General features: G+C 42.2%; 1 protein-coding gene across 1 annotated transcript in view; it reads left to right on the top strand.

Moving 5' to 3' along the window:
- Positions 1–20,208, top strand: part of LOC124552268 (serine-rich adhesin for platelets-like) — an 820,531-nt gene that overhangs the window by 760,991 nt on the left and 39,332 nt on the right. The window contains exons 30-31 of the mRNA XM_047126548.1: positions 507–749; positions 6,837–6,986. Of these exons, the coding sequence (XP_046982504.1) occupies positions 507–749; positions 6,837–6,986 (393 nt within the window). The remainder of the gene's footprint in view (positions 1–506; positions 750–6,836; positions 6,987–20,208) is intronic.

Genomic DNA, 20,208 nt, shown 5'->3' with positions numbered 1-20,208 from the left:
CATTTGCTGTACATGATTTCGTGCATCATTCAAAGGGATGTCAAATGTTTCTCTAACAACAATATTATGAAAAGGATAGATTGCATCTCACCATGTAGAGGAAATGCTGAGTCACAGATAAACACAATGAAAAGACACTAAACATTTAAACTTTTTGGCATACAACACACATATTCGCACAAGCTCAACCCACACACACATCACTCAGTCTGGCCATGGCAGCTAGAGACAGTAGCCATGTGTGTGTGTTGTACTTATGTGAATGTGTGTGTGTGTGTGTGTGTGTGTGTGTGTGTGTGTGTTTTCTACTTCATAAGTGTGCCTGTTGAGTAAAAGTTTAAATGTGTAATTGTCTTTTCATTGTGCTTGGCTGTGACTCAGCATTTCCTCTGTATGGTGAGTAGCACTGTCCTTTTCCTAATACTTTTGTGATTCCATCCAGGACTAGTACATGAGGTTAAGAGTAATTCCTTCAGCACGATTCTAATTTTCTTTACGTTTGGCAGGTGTCACCCAATGACGTGTCCTTCCCCAGCCTGACAGTGCCAGAAGGAAGTGAATCGACTGAGCTCGACGCCGTACGTCCTCCGTCGCTGATGACCAGCCTCATCTCCATGACGACGAGCTCCGAGACCGGCGCCGCGTTGGCTGCCGAAGCAGAGGCTGTGGCAGCTGCCATAAATGTCACCACACAGCAGTCGGGTGGCTCAGTGCGGCAGAACCGTAAGAGGTCTCTGCCCAGCCTCATGGTGAGCAATCCACTTCTCTCTTTAACTGTCAATTCAAATAATAAATACATAAATCAAAAAATAAAATAAAGTATTTTGTACCGTCCTTTTAATTAGGACATGACTGTATTCTTAAGAGGAACTATTGTCTTGTATAAAACTTTTCCAGATACGTGACTGCATATAACCCTACCTTTACTATTGTAGTTTAGTATGCTTTTGCCTAAATAACAGAAAAACCTGTCTATGTTGTCACATATACTATACCCCAACAGAACAAATAGTTTAGTTTCCAAATAAAGTACATTATGGGAGAGTAGCCCTGTTAATAGGAAAAGCTAGTCAATAGAGTTACCCTTTTCAAGGATTTTGACCGTGTTTTGTGTCTAATGAATAAATAAATCAGACTATTCAATTCTTTTCCTAAGATTTTACCAAGCGGTTGAATAAAAACGCAGTATGAATAATATTATACTGAAGCTAGGACAACTCAGTTCCAAATTCATTTAGTGGTTTATGACACGTACTAATGGTCACCAGGCAATGAAACAGTGAAGTATTGGAAAATCAGAAGTATGAGTTTTGCCTGCTTTCCTCCTACTGTTTAATTTGGTTCTTCAAATAAATATTACTCTACATAAACAATGTTGGTGCAGACACTGGAATTTCTTTTTGAGTTCTACACCCTTATACATTGCATTTTAAAAAGAGAACAAGCCCAGTAGATAACTTCAGGGAAGCTAAAAAAAAATTGCCCAGGGGGATATATAGAAAATCATTTTCTATAATAAACAAACTTAAATACTAGAATACTTAGATACTAAAGTGCACACTTTTATACTGATCATTTCACTTCAAGAAAATCTCTTTGTTACTGGAATTTACTTTCAAAAGCTATAATTCGTTGAACAAACTCTGTATAGTCTTTTACCAGATTCTAATACCTTAGCTACACTCTGAGTTTTATGTAAGTAAACTTTTACTATAACATTTTGTAATTTTTAAGACAAAACAAAAACAATTTAAATGGCGCCTCTTTATATTAACTGGGCACTACATACATTTATAAAATAGGATACTCGGGTTCATCAAACACCAGGAAGGAATCTTATATAGGTGTATGATTAGGATGAAATAACAGGTTGAACCACTTTCCATAAAGTTCAAGAATGATTATTAAAACACAGTTTAAATTAATGATTCACACTGTACAAATGTAAATTTACAATAAAAGAGTCTTATATGGTGGCTGTAGGCTTGGGTGTGGCGAACAATTACGGTGGCTACACTACCCACAATATGGTCTGCAAGTCTCTTACTGTATGGGCTCAATTTCTCTTCTTGGCGTAGTTCAATTCTACATATATTAGCCCAACAACTCTCATCTATGTCGTAAGCCATTTACAGTATCCATCCGAGGCATTTTGTGCGAATTTGCAGGCAAAGCTTCTCCTGCTTCACAAAGGTGTTGTCTCAGTCACTGCTGCCTACAGACTGTGTGACTTTCTGCGTTTTCTCTAGGTAGTGCACCAATTCACCATTGCCATTTTTTCCTCTTCCCAGAGCTACTTTTGTTTTAAACAGAAGCACACTGGCTTTTACATGACACCTATTTCTTATATTGTTGCTAAGCGTGACCATTTCTTAAATTGTCAAATTTGCATCAACATGAACAAATTATACACACAAATATTTTTAAATACGAAAGGTCATCGGAAAGTTATTTAATATAATAAATAATTTATTTAGTATTTTACTTACATTACTCACATACAATGCAAAGAACCTCAATCTCCGGTATAGTACACTTTACTTAACATACACAGACCAATCTGTGAAAATTTTAAAGCAAAAAGTTATAAAAAAACTTAAATGAACCGTAAACAAATATTGTTATATGCATTATCATGTATTATTGTGACAACATAGCTTTTGACGACTTCCTCGATAGTGATCTTCAGGAGATTTCAGTAGGCCATTTGGTACTTTATTTAGTTCGTTGAATTATGATCATTGAATTATGTGTTGGAGATTTCACAAAGTCACGTATTGTGCTGCCAGAGATTATGTCGATATTTATGACTGAAGAATATTGGTAGTGATGCTGATTTCACTAGACGGTTGATGACTCACCATATTTCTCTGTTATCATTCAGCATCAAGCAATTGTTTCCATGCACCTATGGTATAGGCATTGTCCCGGTTAAAGTAGTTGTTACAAATTTAAATCTCAGTGACTTCTTTGATGACAGAATACCTGTAATTAGATGCATGAGATAATATTTATGTTTCGTATAACATAAATGTATGTACGTTCATGAGGCTGTTTTGGGGAACAGCAAATTTGTTGAAGTTACGATATTTAATGTGGCAGCATCCTGAAAATGTTTATATTGATTAACTAATGTAAATGGTAACAGATTCACATGGTATTTTATGAAGAAGGAACGTGGAGCTAAGGCTGTCTTTTACTGGACACAGCATTTCTCTAATTTTCAAGTGGTCAAAAGCTCGACACTGAATGTAAATCTGACATGGCAAGAACTCGTGAAGCATTTATCCGACATTACTGTGTTGTTGTACAGACAGTGTTCTGGTCAGTGTTGCAAGCTGCCTCCACCAGTATGGCGATTTTCTTCTGAGCCGGTGCCCTATGCAGAACTTACATAGCAGGGATGGCCACAATTAGACTAGTGAGCCGCATGCTGCTCTCACCTCAGTCTAGTTGCCATTTTTGGAAATTAGAATATTTCTGAGCACTCACAAATACAAAACATTTGTATATTTCGAGGGGCATTTGAAAAGCCCGTGCAAAAATAAAAACTACTTACGTGTTTGGGGTAAACCTTTTTTTATTTTTCGACATAGTATCCTTTTAAACTTATACACTTTGTCCAACACTTTTCTAATTTGTTATTGTAGGAATTGTCCAAGGCTGCAAAATAGCTATTAGTTGCTGCAATCACCTCCTCGTTTGAATAAAATCATTGCCCGCGTGCCATTTCTTCAAATTGGGGAACAAATAGTTGTCCAAGGGAGCCAAGTCTGGGGAATGTGGAGAGGCGGGCCCGGGGGGGGGGGGGGGGGGGGGGGGAGGTTGGAATCGTATTTCCATTAATTTTGTGATGACAACTGCTGAGGTGTGTGCTGATGCATTGTCGTGATGGGCAAGGACATTTTTGCGGTCCAATCGCCAGCATTTTCCTTGCAGCTCGGTTTTCAAACGGTCCAATAACGATGAATAATACGCACCTGTAATAGTTTTAGCCTTTTCCAGATAGTCGATGAGGATTATACCTTGCAAATCCCGAAAGACAGTCGCCATAACATTTCCGGCCGAAGGACTGGTCTTCGCCTTTTTGGTGCAGATTCTCCCTTGGTCACCCATTGTTTAGATTGTTGTTTGGTCTCAGGAGTATAATAATGTATCCATGTTTCATCCACAGTGACGAAACAACACTTAAAGTCCTGCGGATTCATCCTGAACAGCTGCAAACCATCCTTGCAACACTTCACACGATTCCGTTTTTGGTCAACCGTGAGCAATTGTGAAACCCATCTTGCAGATAGTTTTCTCATGTCCAAATGTTTGTGCAAAATATTATGTACCCGTTCATTCGAGATGCCCACAGCACTAGCAGTCTGACGCACCTTAACTCTTCTGTCATCCATCACCATCTCATGGATTTTATCAATGATTCCTGGAGTCGTAACCTCCACAGGGCATCCAGAACGTTCAGCATCACTTGTGCCCATATGGCCACTCTGAAAATTTTGAAACCACTTATAAACTGTTCTAATCGAAGGTGCAGAGTCACCGTAATGTTTATCAAGCTCCTCTTGAGTCACCTGAGGCGTTTTGCCTTTCATAAAGTAATGTTTAATCACCACTCGAAATTCTTCTTTGTCCATTTTTTGACAGTCACTCGACTGCCTTGATTCACACGAATACCAAACACGAAGAAATGGACCAATATGGCTGAAACTTGGTGTGCGTTCTTTCCAAAGATGCTAATAACTAAATGTGACCTCGATACACGCCGGCGGTGCAATCTCTTGGACTATGCACGGACTTTTCAAACGTCCCTTGTACTGGTGAACCCATCAGAGCTTTGCAGTTGCTAAATATGTATAGAACAAGAGATCTCTATTAACCTGGAATCCAGTGCCAGTTGCAGTATAGGCGGAGTAAAAACTCAAGTTTCAATATTTCGTTTATTGGTCGAATTTAAAAATTTGAATAGCTGTCATACTCCACTCATGAAGCAGTACAAGATGGGACAGATTAAAGTGGCCCGGAGAACGTAGTTCTGGGGTATGAGGAAACACAGTAGAGGAAAGGAAATACAGTGATAATCTGACTATAGCAGATGTTGAAAGTGGCCACCATTCGTCTCTTAGTGCTTTTGGGGCCGGTCAGCAAGTTACTGAAGGCGGATCGAGGCTGGACAGCTGCGATCTCGTGCAGAATGTTCTGCTGCAGTTCTTGAAGACTACAAAGCATGTTGCGATACACCTTAAACTTGAGGGCTCCCCACACAAAGTAATCACACACTGAGAATCAGGTAATCTGTGTGGCTTGCTTGAGCTGTGACCAGACTTACCTCTGTTGACAACACTGTCAGGTGAGGAGATTGTGTAAGTGTGCTACTAAACTGTGTACTGGTGTGGATCATGTGGCAGGTGTACACATGGTGTGGTTATATGCACACGCTCACATCCAGCCATATCCACTTGTCTGGGTTACTTTTATTTGCACCACCCTGTATAATCTTATGATAAACGTTTAACACATTAAGACGATGTTTGAAGAGATTTTGGGATCGCAGCCGGTCGTTGTAAAGTCCGTTCCACGATATTTCAACTGGACACCTCCAGTCATCTTCAGACCAGTTGAAATATCGTGGAACGAAGTTTACGACAACCATCTGCTGTCCCGAAATCTCTTCGAACATTTAATTTGCCTGGAAAATATTAAATTACACATTAAGATGAGTATTACAGGTAGAAACAGTATGTTTGTCTAGAGGCAGCATAAATAACAACTAGCAAATACACTAACTTAATTCATCCGGTATTTGAGAAAGAAAGCGCTTAGCAACTTCAAACAAAGCTTACACATTACTTCAAACCTATACGAAACATGTTTTTGTTGACATCCCCCCACAAAATGGTGGGGAAAAAAGTCAATCACTTAATAAATTTCCATTGTTCACGGAGTCAAACTTCAATCTCAGGTGTGACTTAATTTATTAGTTCTTTACTACTAACTATATTTGCAACACAGTCCCAACATATAGCTCAGGAGATATGATGACAAACATTGAAAAACTAGCTTTTGCTTAAAATGAAGAGCAAATATCTTAGTTTATATTCATCAAGTGTTTCATAACGAGAACACTTAGTGACTGCCGACAAATTTTAATCATTATTTCAAACCTTCCTTAATCTTTTTCGCACTTACACGCTTAAAATCAAATAATTTAACGCATTATCATTTGTAAAATAATCAAACATTTCGAGCTGTTGTATACACGGAAGTTTTATTCTTTAAGGAATAAGTGGCTTAAGTTATTTCTGTATTTTAGGAGAAAAACAGCTGCTTTAAAATGTGCCTTTTCTCATCATCTTGTACTACTCATCAGGTGTTTTTATCTGATACTTCAAATAAAAACATTTACATTACTTTGCCAGTATATAGACAGCTGTTGGTATTCTGTGTAAAGTCAACATCTGTTTAATACAAATGTTAGAGTTAAGTGGGCTTACATCCATTAGTCCAGATATTCTGATAAATTGTAGAAGGCATGGTTAATGACTTTATTATGTACCCATTGTTTTAAATAACTTTGCAAGACAAGATTCTAACATTCTGCTCCCTGACAGCAGTGTCTTTGTTCAGCATCTCTCACTTGAGTATCATTTTTCCATTAACTGAGTACAGCTGTGACCAATGACACAGATGTCCTCTAAATAGACTGCAGTGCACTATTAATTGCACTCCACATCTGCAGCATTTCTATTACCGTGTAGTCGAACTCTGTGACATACACGATGCCATCAGTGCAACGAAAGTTGAAATATTATTTCCTGCTCGACTGTGCACAGGTGCGGAGGGCTCTCAGCAGCCTGGAGAACTTGTCCGGGGACAACGGCTGTGTGAGTGCTTCCAGCAGCTGCACTTCGCAGCTGGACCACGTGCGGCCCCCGGCCGACATGGAGAGCAGCATGCTGAGCGTCGCCAGCATCACCTCTGAGGTCTGTCCACGAGATAATAACTTGTTGGAGGTTAGGGGCACGGTTCCACATTGTCTGTTATTGCTCAGTTTGCCAATATTTTTATTCACTATGTTTTAGTAGCTGGCCAGTTTCAGCCGTGCAGATTGTTCTGAAGTCCTGTAGGTATCAAAATACTGACTACTTGTCTGCCTGCGTAGGTGAGTGGTTACGTGCTTGCCTCCCGTGCAGCTGGCCTGGGTTTGATTCCCGGCCGGGTTTGAGATTTCCTCTGCTCATGGACTGGGTATTGTGTTGCCCTCGTTGTCATTTCATCCTCGTTACCGGCACGCGAGATGCCCGATGTGGCGTCGACTGAAATGAGACTCGCACTCGGCGGCCGATCTTCCACGGATGGGGCCTCCCGGCTGGCAGTGTCGTACAATCATTTCATTTTTACTGACAACATGTAGGCATACTTATATTGTAGCTCCCAATATACACCGTTTTAAGTAACTGACTTTGTTGTTTCGAAAGTGACAGCGTACCATTGATGTGCTCATTTTTGTGTGGGCAAACACTTATTTATTTTATTTTTTAAATTTTTATCTTATTTTATTTAGTTACTTATTTTTAAATCTGGCACTTGCTTGAGCATATTCCCACTTACTAAAAGCCAATGTCTGTTATTTATAACCAGATACATTGCTGTATGTGATTCCACTTGCCGTGGTAAATATTGGGAGTTGTGATATTAGTATGAATACATGCTGTCGGTGTTGATACCTGTAGGACTTGAGAAAGGCTTGTAAGGCCAGAATTGGCCAATTGTGTGAAAAGCACTAAATAAAAATATTTACAAATCAACCAGGAGCACCTGAGGTGGATGCGTGTGTCTAACTTTCAGTAACTTCACCACTGTGAAACCCTATATAAAAAGATGATTGGAATAAGTTATCAGTCACATTTCTTTAATTGAGTCATAGTTGTAGACATGTATTTGCAGCAAGTAATTGACTGTCATAGAATACTCTGTGCAAATGATCCTCAACTAAGAAACCAAAATTCTGAAACAGTGATATTCATAATTTATTATTTCATCTGTTGGTCTTTGCTTTGGCTTCATGAAGTTTGTTGTGGAATTATCTCCTCCAGGTCACCGCACTGTAATTTGTAATGCTGCATCAAACACACCCTAGGACGTACAAATGAAGCACTTGAGTTTGGTGACTGAATCTTTCACTCTGCAGCAGAGAGTATACGAACTGAAACTTCTCAGTGCATTAAACGTATGTACCTGTGAGAAACTCTAACAGTAAACCTCTCTGTTGTTCCCGAGGGAGAACTTCTCACAGACTCGAGCTGCGAGTTGAAACGTGAATTGTGCCTCCGAAGACTGTGGCCTATGTCTTAGCCCCAGCTTTGCACAATTTTCATCTGCCAGGAAATTTTATTAAATTTTGCACATTCTGGAAACAAACTTCAAGTCATGACTAAGTTGTCCTCTGCTGTATTCATTCTCCAAGAAGATCCACTTCAGCAAGGCACGCAGAAGGGCCTACGGCCAGAATTCGAACTGTGAAATTGCACTGAACGCGAACAGCTCAATCGGCAAGCTAAATAATTTTTGTATTCTGAGAATATTAGTGGTCTTGTAATATGCCCAAGTAGTTTCTTTCATGCACAGAACGGTCCAGATCACATCTTATGTAACTATCATGACCACTTTCAGCTGAATTAGGTCATCTTCAGACTTGCACTTGAATAATGGACTGACAGTGCCACCGGCATCAGCTGGTGTTCATTACAACTTGTGACAATGCTCATTGGTTGATGCTGCTGCTACTGACAGTGCAGTATTTTAGTTATAAGTCTGAAGGCGACCTAACTTACCTGAAATTGGCCATTACAGTTACATAAAATGTGATCTACACTATTCTGTGCATAACTTAATGAAACGAGTTCACTAACGTCTGTGGTGATGATGTCTTTCTGTCCTTAACACTGTATAGAACATTTGCCATTGTATAAAAGATACGGGCTTCTATTGGTGAAAAATTTGCCCATCCAGTCATATGTTTGTGAAGACATTGCACAAGGTCATATCTCGGTTATCAGTCTAAAGCGTGGTACACTCTTACACTGTTCAGAATTCTTGTAAAATGAACCTGTCTGTTGAGCTGCACCTGCTACTTCCAGAATATTTTGTGTTATCAAGGGAGCCATATTTCATTTGTGTGGTTGCTCCTGAACACTTACTGATTTTTTGGTAATGACAAATGTGTCAGTGCAAGGTACTGTGTGTAGTCCGAGTTGTTACAGTTGTTTCTATACACGAAAAATGTTTATTACACAGCAGTCATTTGTGAGTTTGTTGGTAATTAAAAAAACTGTTGCAATAGAAGCTGTTGTCTTGTGCGAATGTATAAAACTTTCTGTTCGAAGGCCGTAAAGTCCACAATTGCTATGCTTATCAGCAAAATCACTGTGAGCACTGTGGCAATCATGTCACTGACACATCACGTTGAAGTTATCCGTTTGGTAAAAGTCAGCGTCTTGCTGCACGAACAAGTCTGTAACAGCGTGTCGATTGCGTGGGGAGCGATTGGGGCTATAGGTGGGTGTCTCCTACTCGAATCGGCATAATGTCTGCACTACAACAGTTGCGGTATGAGGACGTGCATTTTATACATTCTTCATTCTCTGGTGAATGTCTCTCAGTGTTCATCCTTTGGCAGCTAAGAAAAGAATAAGAGCGTATTGGTACTGTTTGGACACATTTGGTAATAACGTTGCCATAACTCACATTTCCACATTTACCGAACACACGTCAGAAAGACAAAAATGACACACTAATCTACTGTCTACATGTCAGTGCTTGTATACCGGTATTGGAGTCACATGTGCATATGTGCCGCGGCAATGCCCCCAAACAGAAAATTTTTGGTCGCTCATGTTTTCAAATGCAGAATTTAATACAGAGGGGTCCAAAAAAATGTATCCACTGTTTAAAAGACCATAGCTGGCAAACTAATTGACAGAGTTGTCTCATCTTTGGTAGTGTAATGGTTTGTAGTTCCGGCAATCGTCACACAAGTGTTGTATTGCGTTGTTTTGTTTTGTCAGATGACAGTCGCCAGATAGTGAGAGTTTTGTTCTTAGTTGCACCTAGTTACTCAAGTAAACATGGCTGGAGCAAGTTTTGAAGTGGTATTTTAAGTACAAAAACGTTAATGAGGTTCAATGGCAATGGTGAAATGAGTATCAAACAGAGCCACCGACATGTTTAACGATTCGTCGCATTCGAGACAAATTTGAAGCTGAAGGCTGTGTTAAAGATGTGCACAAACAATGATCTGGACGACCTGTAACAGTAACAAGTCCAGCTAACTCCCGTCGTGTGTTACAACAATTCACTCACTCACCACAGAAGTCTGTGAGACAGTGTGCCCGTGAAACTGGGGTGAGTTGCTCAAGCGTTTGGCGAATTTTGAAGACAGCAAAGTGGAAGTGCTACATCCCACGATCACTACACGCAATGAACGAGGACGACCAAGATCGTAGAATGGAGTACTGCGAATGGTTTTGCTAACATGGTGCGCAACGATTAAGAGTTTTCAGAGATGATTGTGTGGTCTGATGAGGCACAGTTCAAATTCAATGGTGCAGTAAATTACCACAATTGCATCTACTGGGCCGCCAAAAATCCAAACGTCCATGTAGACAAAGCCCTGAATTTGCCAGGAGTAAATGTGTGGTGTCGGTTGTCGTACTGGGGCTCGATTGGGCCATTCTTCTTTGACGCACAGTTACCGGTGAGGTGTACCTTTATAAGCTTCAGACATCCATTTTATTTGCTATCCGAGACTTGTATGGAGACAGAAGAGTTTACTTTCAACAAGATCGTGTTAGGGCGTATCTCGACGAAAATGTACCAGGAAGATGGATAGGCCGTAGAGGTGCTGTGGAGTATCCACCACGTTCCCCAGACCTAACGCCTCTGGACTTTTACCTGTGTGGAACACTAAAGGACGTTGACAAAAGCCACGCACATTGGATGAACTTTGAGAATCCATGGTACATTCATGTGCAAATATCCAACTGAACATGTTGCAGTCGGTAGTTCATGCTGCAGTTCGGTGGCATCGTTTGTGTGTGGATATTAATGGTGACCATTTTGAACACCTACAGTGATATCTTTAAGTTGGACTTTAAGCTACACTTTCACCAAAAATGAAACAACTCCGTCAATTAATTTGCAAGTTATGGACTTTTAAACAGTGGATACATTTTTGGACCCCTCTGTATTTTGGACAGACTAGGTACACTGTCTGAAAGGTGAAAGTCTCATCATGAATTATTCTGTACCAGCCTCCATCTCAGAGCAGCAGTTACAACCTAAGACCTCAATTATTTGCTGGATGTATTCCATTCTATGTCTTTGTCTACAGTCACTACTCTCTACAGCTCCCTCTAGTACTGTGGAACGTTTTCCCAGCTTTCTTTAACAAATGTCCATCGTCCTGTCCCTTCTCCTTGTCAGTGTTTTCCACATATTCCTTTCCTCTCCTGTTCTGTGCAGAACCTCCTCATTCCTTATCTCATCACTCCATCTACACTACTGGCGATTAAAATTGCTACACCAAGAAGAAAAATCAGATGATAAACGGGAATTCATTGGACAAATATATTATACTAGAACTGGACATGTGATTACATTTTCACGCAGTTTGGGTGCATAGTTCCTGAGAAATCAGTACCCAGAACAACCACCTCTGGCCATAATAACGGCCTTCATACGCCTGGGCATTGAGTCAAACAGAGCTAGGATGGCATGTACAGGTACAGCTGCCCATGCAGCTTCAACACAATACCACAGTTCATAAAGGGTAATGACTGGTATATTGTGACGAGCCAGTTGCTCGGCCACCATTGACCAGACATTTTCAATTGGTGAGAGATCTGGAGAATGTGCTGTCCAGGGCAACAGTCAAACATTTTCTGTGTCAAGAAAGGCATGCGGTCATGCATTATTCTACTGAAATGTAGGGTTTCGCAGGGATCGAATGAAGGGTAGACCTACAGGTCGTAACACATCTGAAATGTGACGTCCACTGTTCAAAGTGCCGTCAATGCAAACAAGAGGTGACCAAGACGTGTAACCAATGGCACCCCATACCATCACGCCGGGTGATACGCCAGTATGGCGATGACGAATACACGCTTCCAATGTCCGTGCACCACGATGTCGCCAAACACAGATGCGACCGTCATGATGCTGTAAACAGAACCTGTATTCATCTGAAAAAATGACGTTTTGCCATTCGTGCACCCACGTTTGTGGTTGAGTACACCATCACAGGCACTCCCGTCTGTGATGCAGCGTCAAGGGTAACCGCAGCCATGGTCTCCGAGCTGATAGTCTGTGCTGCTGCAAACGTCGTCGAACTGTTCGTGCAGATGGTTGTCGTCTTGCAAACGTCCCCATCTGTTGACTCAGGGATCGAGATGTGGCTGCATGATCTGTTATAGCCATGCGGATAAGATGCCTGTCATCTCGACTGCTAGTGATACGAGGCTGTTGGGATCCAGAACAATGTTCCGTATTACCCTCCTGAAGCCACAGATTCCTTATTCTGCTAACAGTCTTTGGATTTCGACCAACGTGAGGACCAATGTCGCAATACGATGAACCACAATCGCAATAGGCTACAATCCGACCTTTATCAAAGTCGGAAACTTGATGGTTACACATTTCTCCTCCTTACTCGAGGCATTGCAACAACATTTCACGAGGCAACACCGGTCAATTGCTGTTTGTGTATGAGAAATTGGTTGGAAACTCTCCTCGTGTCAGCACATTGTAGGTGTCGCCACCGGCGCCAACCTTGTGTGAATGCTCTGAAAAGCTAATCATTTGCATATCACAGCATCTTCTTCCTGTCGGTTAATTTCATGTGTGTATCACGTCATCTTGTTGTAGCAATTTTAATGGCCAGTAGTGTAATTTTCAACATTCATCTGTAGCACCTCATCTCAAATGGTTCGATTTTCTTCTGTCAAATTTTCCCACAGTCAATGTTTCACTACCATAAAATGCTGTGCTGCTCCAAACGTTTATTCTTAGAAATTTCTTCCTCAAATTAAGATCTATATTTGATACTAGTAGACTTCGATTGGCCGTGAATACCTTCTTTGCCTGTTCTAGTCTGTTTTTGGTGTTGCCCTAGCTCCATCCATCATTGGTTATTTTGCATCCTAGTTAGTAGAAGTCCTTGACTTCATCTACTTTGTGACCATCAACCCTGATAACTTTTTCACTGTTCCCATTTCTGATGCTTCTCATTACTTTCATTGTTCTTCAATTAACTTTCTTAACATATTTGGTGCTCATTAGACTGTTCATTCCATTCAGTAGGTCATCTAATTCTTCTTCACTTTCACTGAGGGAGCAATGCCATCAGCAAATCATATCATTGATATCATTTCCACCTTGAATTTTAATTCCACTCCTGAACCTTTCTCCTATTTCCATCATTGCTTCTTTGATGTATAGATTGAACAGTAGGGACAAAACACTACGTCCCTGACTTGCACCCTTTTTAACCCGAGCACTTCACTTCATTCTTGGTCTAATTTTCGTTCTTGACTCTTGTACATGTTGTGTATTATCATCTCTCCGTATAACTTACCCCATTTCCCTCGGAAGTTTGAACATCTTGCACCATTTGACAGTGTCAAACCCTTTTCCTGGTCGACAGATCCTATGAATGTGTCTTGATTTTTCTTTAGTCTTGCTTCCATTATCAACCACAATATTAAAATTACCCCTTTGGTGCCTTTACATTTCCTAAAGCCAAATTTCCTGAATTTTCTTTCCTATTCTTCTGTATATTATTCTTGTCAGCAACTTGGATGCATGAGCTGTTAAGCCGATTGTGTGATAATTCTTGAATTTAGCAGTCTTGTAGTCTTCGGAATTGTGGGGATGTTATTTTTCTGAAAGTCAGGTGGTTTATCGCCATTCTAAGCATCGACGTGAATAGTCTGCTACTTACCCTAATGATTTTCGAAATTGTGATGTATTGTTACCCATCACTTGTGCCTTATTTGATCTTAATACTGTATCCCCTATCTCTTCTAAATCTACTCCTGTTTCTTCTATTATATCAGACATATCTGGCTCTCCCTTTGCACTCTTAATGTTACGACTCTTGCTTTTAATGTCATTGAAGGTTGTCCTGACTTTGCTGTATGCTGAGTCTGTCCTTCCGACAATCATTTCTTTTTCAATTTCTTCACATCTTTCATACAGCCATTTCAACCATTTCATCTTAGCTTTGCTGCACTTCCTATTTATTTCATTTCTGAATGACTTGTACTTAATTTTCATCAGTATTATATATATATATATATATATATACATATATATATATATATATATATATATATATATATATATATATATATATATATGAAGGAAACATTCCACGTGGGAAAAATTATATATAAAAACAAAGATGAGGTGACTTACCGAACGAAAGCGCTGGCAGGTCGATAGACACACAAACAAACACAAACATACACACAAAATTCAAGCTTTCGCAACAAACTGTTGCCTCATCAGGAAGGAGGGAAGGAGAGGGGAAGACGAAAGGAAGTGGGTTTTAAGGGAGAGGGTAAGGAGTCATTCCAATCCCGGGAGCGGAAAGACTTACCTTAGGGGGGAAAAAGGACAGGTATACACTCGCGCACACACGCACATATCCATCCACACATACAGACACAAGCAGACATATTTAAAGACCATATATTAATATATGGATGGATATGTGCGTGTGTGCGAGTGTGTACCTGTCCTTTTTTCCCCCTAAGGTAAGTCTTTCCGCTCCCGGGATTGGAATGACTCCTTACCCTCTCCCTTAAAACCCACTTCCTTTCGTCTTCCCCTCTCCTTCCCTCTTTCCTGATGAGGCAACAGTTTGTTGCGAAAGCTTGAATTTTTAGTGTATGCTTGTGTTTGTTTGTGTGTCTATCGACCTGCCAGCGCTTTCGTTCGGTAAGTCACCTCATCTTTGTTTTTATATATATAGACACACACACACACAAAGATGATGTGGCGTACCAAACGAGAGTGCTGGCAGGTCGATAGACACACAACCATACACACAAAATTCAAGCTTTCGCAACCAACGGTTGCTTCATCAGGAAAGAGGGAAGGAGAGGGAAAGACGAAAGGATGTGGGTTTTAAGGGAGAGGGTAAGGAGTCATTCCAATCCCGGGAGCGGAAAGACTTACCTTAGGGGGAAAAAAGGACAGGTATACACTCGCGCACACACACACACACACACACACACACACACACACACATATACATCCGCACATGCACAGACACAAGCAGATATTTGTAAAGGCAAAGAGTTTGGGCAGAGAGAGATGTCAGTCAAGGTGGAAGTACAGAGGCAAAGATGTTGTTGAAAGACAGGTGAGGTATGAGCGGCGGCAAATTGAAATTAGTGGAGATTGAGGCCTGGCGGATAACGAGAAGAGAGGATATACTGAAGGGCAAGCTCCCATCTCCGGAGTTCTGACAGGTTGGTGTTAGTGGGAAGTATCCAGATAACCCGGACGGTGTAACACTGTCCCAAGATGTGCTGGCCGTGCACCAAGGCATGTTTAGCCACAGGGTGATCCTCATTACCAACAAACACTGTCTGCCTGTGTCCATTCATGCGAATGGACAGTTTGTTGCTGGTCATTCCCACATAGAAAGCTTCACAGTGTAGGCAGGTCAGTTGGTAAATCACGTGGGTGCTTTCACACGTGGCTCTGCCTTTGATCTTTTACACCTTCCGGGTTACAGGACTGGAGTAGGTGGTGGTGGGAGGGTGCATGGGCCAGGTTTTACACCGGGGGCGGTTACAAGGGTAGGAGCCAGAGGGTAGGGAAGGTGGTTTGGGGATTTCATAGGGATGAACTAAGAGGTTACGAAGGTTAGGTGGACGGCGGAAAGACACTCTTGGTGGAGTGGGGAGGATTTCATGAAGGATGGATCTCATTTCAGGGCAGGATTTGAGGAAGTCGTATCCCTGCTGGAGAGCCACATTCAGAGTCTGATCCAATCCTGGAAAGTATCCTGTCACAAGTGGGGCACTTTTGTGGTTCTTCTGTGGGAGGTTCTGGGTTTGAGGAGATGAGGAAGTGGCTCTGGTTATTTGCTTCTGTACCAGGTCGGGAGGGTAGTTGCGGGATGCAAAAGCTGTTTTCAGGTTGTTGGTGTAACGGTTCAGGGATCCAGGACTGGAGCAGATTCATTTGCCACGAAGACCTAGGCTGTAGGGAAGGGACTGTTTGATGTGGAATGGGTGGCAGCTGTCATAATGGAGGTACTGTTGCTTGTTGGTGGGTTTGATGTGGACGGATGTGTGAAGCTGGCCATTGGACAGATGGAGGTCAACGTCAAGGAAAGTGGCATGGGATCTGGAGTAGGACCAGGTGAATCTGATGGAACCAAAGGAGTTGAGGTTGGAGAGGAAATTCTGGAGTTCTTCTTAACTGTGAGTCCAGATCATGAAGATGTCATCAATAAATCTGTACCAAATTTTGGGTTGGGAGGCCTGGGTAACCAAGAAGGCTTCCTCTAAGCAACCCATGAATAGGTTGGCGTACGTGGGGGCCATTCTGGTACCCATGGCTGTTCCCTCCTCTCATTGCACACAAACCCAGTCTCTCCCATCTACTCAATCTCCCACTTCCAGCTCCACTCCTTCCATAACCTCAAAATTCCAATCAACGCTATCTGGAACCACAACACCCTAATTCAGTAGTTAACCTTTCCTCCAAACCTCTCTCCCAATCTGAAACCTCTGTCCTATCCAAAGGCCTCACCTTCAGCCCCACTCCCAGATTCAACCAAACAGCCCTCGTCAAAGATTTACTGTCCTACACTCGTACTCTCTGCTGGAAGTATCACTTTGCCACGAAGAAAAATCATCCTAATCCTACACCTAATGATCCAACTCCCCAAGACACTATCCAAATTGAACCCTGCCTGGAACAGTTCCGTCCTCCGTCACAGCGGGACCCACCTCCTCTTCCTCAAAATCACCCTCTCCAAACCTTCCAGGAATTTCTGACTTCCAGCCTTGCCTCTCAATCCTTCTTAAAAAAACCTTAATCCTACTCCCAACATCACCACTGCTGAAGCCCAAGCTATCCGTGATCTGAAGGCTGACTGATCCATCGTCATTCTTCCGGCGGACAAGGGTTCCACGACCGTGGTACTTGATCGTCGGGAGTATGTGGCTGAGGGACTGCGTCAGCTTTCAGACAACACCACATACAAAGTTTACCAAGGTAATCCCATTCCTGATGTCCAGGCGGAGCTTCAAGGAATCCTCAGAACCTTAGGCCCCCTACAAAACCTTTCACCTGACTCCATTAACCTCCTGACCCCACCGACACCCCGCACCCCTACCTTCTACCTTCTTCCCAAAATTCATAAACCCAACCATCCCGGCCGCCCCATTGTAGCTGGTTACCAAGCCCCCACAGAGCGTATCTCTGCCTACGTAGATAAACACCTTCAACCCATTACATGCAGTCTCCCATCCTACATCAAAGACACCAACCACTTTCTCGAACGCCTGGAATCCTTACCCAATCTGTTACCCCCAGAAACCATCCTTGTAACCATTGATGCCACTTCCTTATACACAAATATTCCACACGTCCAGGGCCTCGCTGCGATGGAGCACTTCCTTTCATGCCGATCACCTACCACCCTACCTAAAACCTCTTTCCTCATTACCTTAGCCAGCTTCATCCTGACCCACAACTTCTTCACTTTTGAAGGCTGGATATACCAACAATTAAAGGGAACAGCCATGGGTACCAGGATGGCCCCCTCGTACGCCAACCTATTCATGGGTCGCTTAGAGGAAGCCTTCTTGGTTACCCAGGCCTGCCAACCCAAAGTTTGGTACAGATTTATTGATGACATCTTCATGATCTGGACTCACAGTGAAGCACTCCAGAATTTCCTCTCCAACCTCAACTCCTTTGGTTCCATCAGATTCACCTGGTCCTACTCCAAATCCCATGCCACTTTCCTTGACGTTGACCTCCATCTGTCCAATGGCCAGCTTCACACGTCCGTCCACATCAAACCTACCAACAAGCTACAGTACCTTCATTATGACAGCTGCCACCCATTCCACATCAAACAGTCCCTTCCCTACAGCCTAGGTCTTCATGGCAAACGAATCTGCTCCAGTCCGGAATCCCTGAACCATTACACCAACAACTTGACAACAGCTTTCGCATCCCGCCACTACCCTCCCGACCTGGTACAGAAGCAAATAACCAGAGCCACTTCCTCATCCCCTCAAACCCAGAACCACCCACAGAAGAACCACAAAAGTGCCCCACTTGTGACAGGATACTTTCCGGGACTGTATCAGACTCTGAATGTGGCTCTCCAGCAGGGATACGACTTCCTCAAATCCTGCCCTGAAATGAGATCCATCCTTCATGAAATCCTCCCCACTCCACCAAGAGTGTCTTTCCGCCGTCCACCTAACCTTCGTAACCTCTTAGTTCATCCTTATGAAATCCCCAAACCACTTTCCCTACCCTCTGGCTCCTACCCTAGTAACCGCCCCCGGTGTAAAACCTGTCCCATGCACCCTCCCACCACCACCTACTCCAGTCCTGTAACCCGGAAGGTTTACACGATCAGGCAGAGCCACGTGTGAAAGCACCCACGTGATTTACCAACTGACCTGCCTACGCTGTGAAGCTTTCTATGTGGGAATGACAACAGCAACAAACTGTCCATTCGCATGAATGGACACAGGCAGACAGTGTTTGTTGGTAATGAGGATCACCCTGTGGCTAAACATGCCTTGGTGCACGGCCAGCACATCTTGGCACAGTGTTACACCATCGGGGTTATCTGGATACTTCCCACTAACACCAACCTATCCGAACTCCGGGGATGGGAACTTGCTCTTCAATATATCCTCTCTTCCCGTTATCCACCAGGCCTCAATCTCCGCTAATTTCAATTTGCCGCCACTCATACCTCACCTGTCTTTCAACAACATCTTTGCCTCTGCACTTCTGCCTCGACTGACATCTCTGCCCAAACTCTTTGTCTTTAAATATGTCTGCTTTTGTCTGCTTTTGTCTGTATATGTGTGGATGGATATGTGTGTGTGTGCGCGCGAGTGTATACCTGTCCTTTTTTCCCCCTAAGGTAAGTCTTTCCGCTCCCGGGATTGGAATGACTCCTTACCCTCTCCCTTAAAACCCACATCCTTTCGTCTTTCCCTCTCCTTCCCTCTTTCCTGATGAGGCAACAGTTTGTCGCGAAAGCTTGAATTATGTGTGTGTGTTTGTGTGTCTGTCGACCTGCCAGCACTTTCATTTGGTAAGTACATCATCTTTGTTTTTAGATATATTTTTCCTACATGGAATGTTTCCCTCTATTATAACCACACACACACACACACACACACACACACACACACACACACACACAGACACTTGGAGTCTTTGTTCTCATTTACCAGTCATTAAGTCCCCCATTTTTCATTCTGTACCTTTATGAATGTGTTTGTATACTCACATTGCACATCACTAGCAGTGTGCTGCAAAAGAATTTTTATGGAAAGTGACAAGATACCGTCTTGCATTGCACATCGGAAGTAAGGTGAATAAATTTGATTTTCAACAGTCTCATTATCTTAATAGTGTCAGGGTCCAGAGCAGACAAGCATTCAGTGTACACAGGTAGGCCAATGAAGTTAATTACCATCAAAATTCATGTCCGTTGTAAGACACAGTGATTGCCAGTGTGTTATTTGTGAAAATAATATATTAGTTCAGAGGTCTAATACCAGTAGAAGATCTTGGTAAAGTGCTATCTTGTGAGTTTTCAAGCAGTTTTGTCGGAAAGCCAGCTGCGTTGAATTATATGTTCATTTGCTGTGTAATTAAATTTATAGTTCCAATACAGTCATTGTTTAAGAGACTAAGATAAAGATTAACAATATTCAGGGCAAACATTTTAGTCTGAGTCATTTGTTTCGCAGTCAGGCAGCGTATGTAAATTTCACTGAAACTGATTGCTTTCTTGCAGGCTAATTGTTTGATACACTGATTAGTCTGGATTTCGCATAATGTAGCATGAGCTTCATATACTTCTGGACAAAATTAAATTTTAACACTGATCTGTTGCCCTGCACTGAGATTTATGTA

The sequence above is a fragment of the Schistocerca americana genome, chromosome 10, assembly GCF_021461395.2.
Source record: "Schistocerca americana isolate TAMUIC-IGC-003095 chromosome 10, iqSchAmer2.1, whole genome shotgun sequence".
NCBI lineage: Eukaryota > Metazoa > Arthropoda > Insecta > Orthoptera > Acrididae > Schistocerca > Schistocerca americana.
Note: the sequence above shows the minus strand (reverse complement) of the source record. Positions and strands in the feature narration are given on the sequence as shown.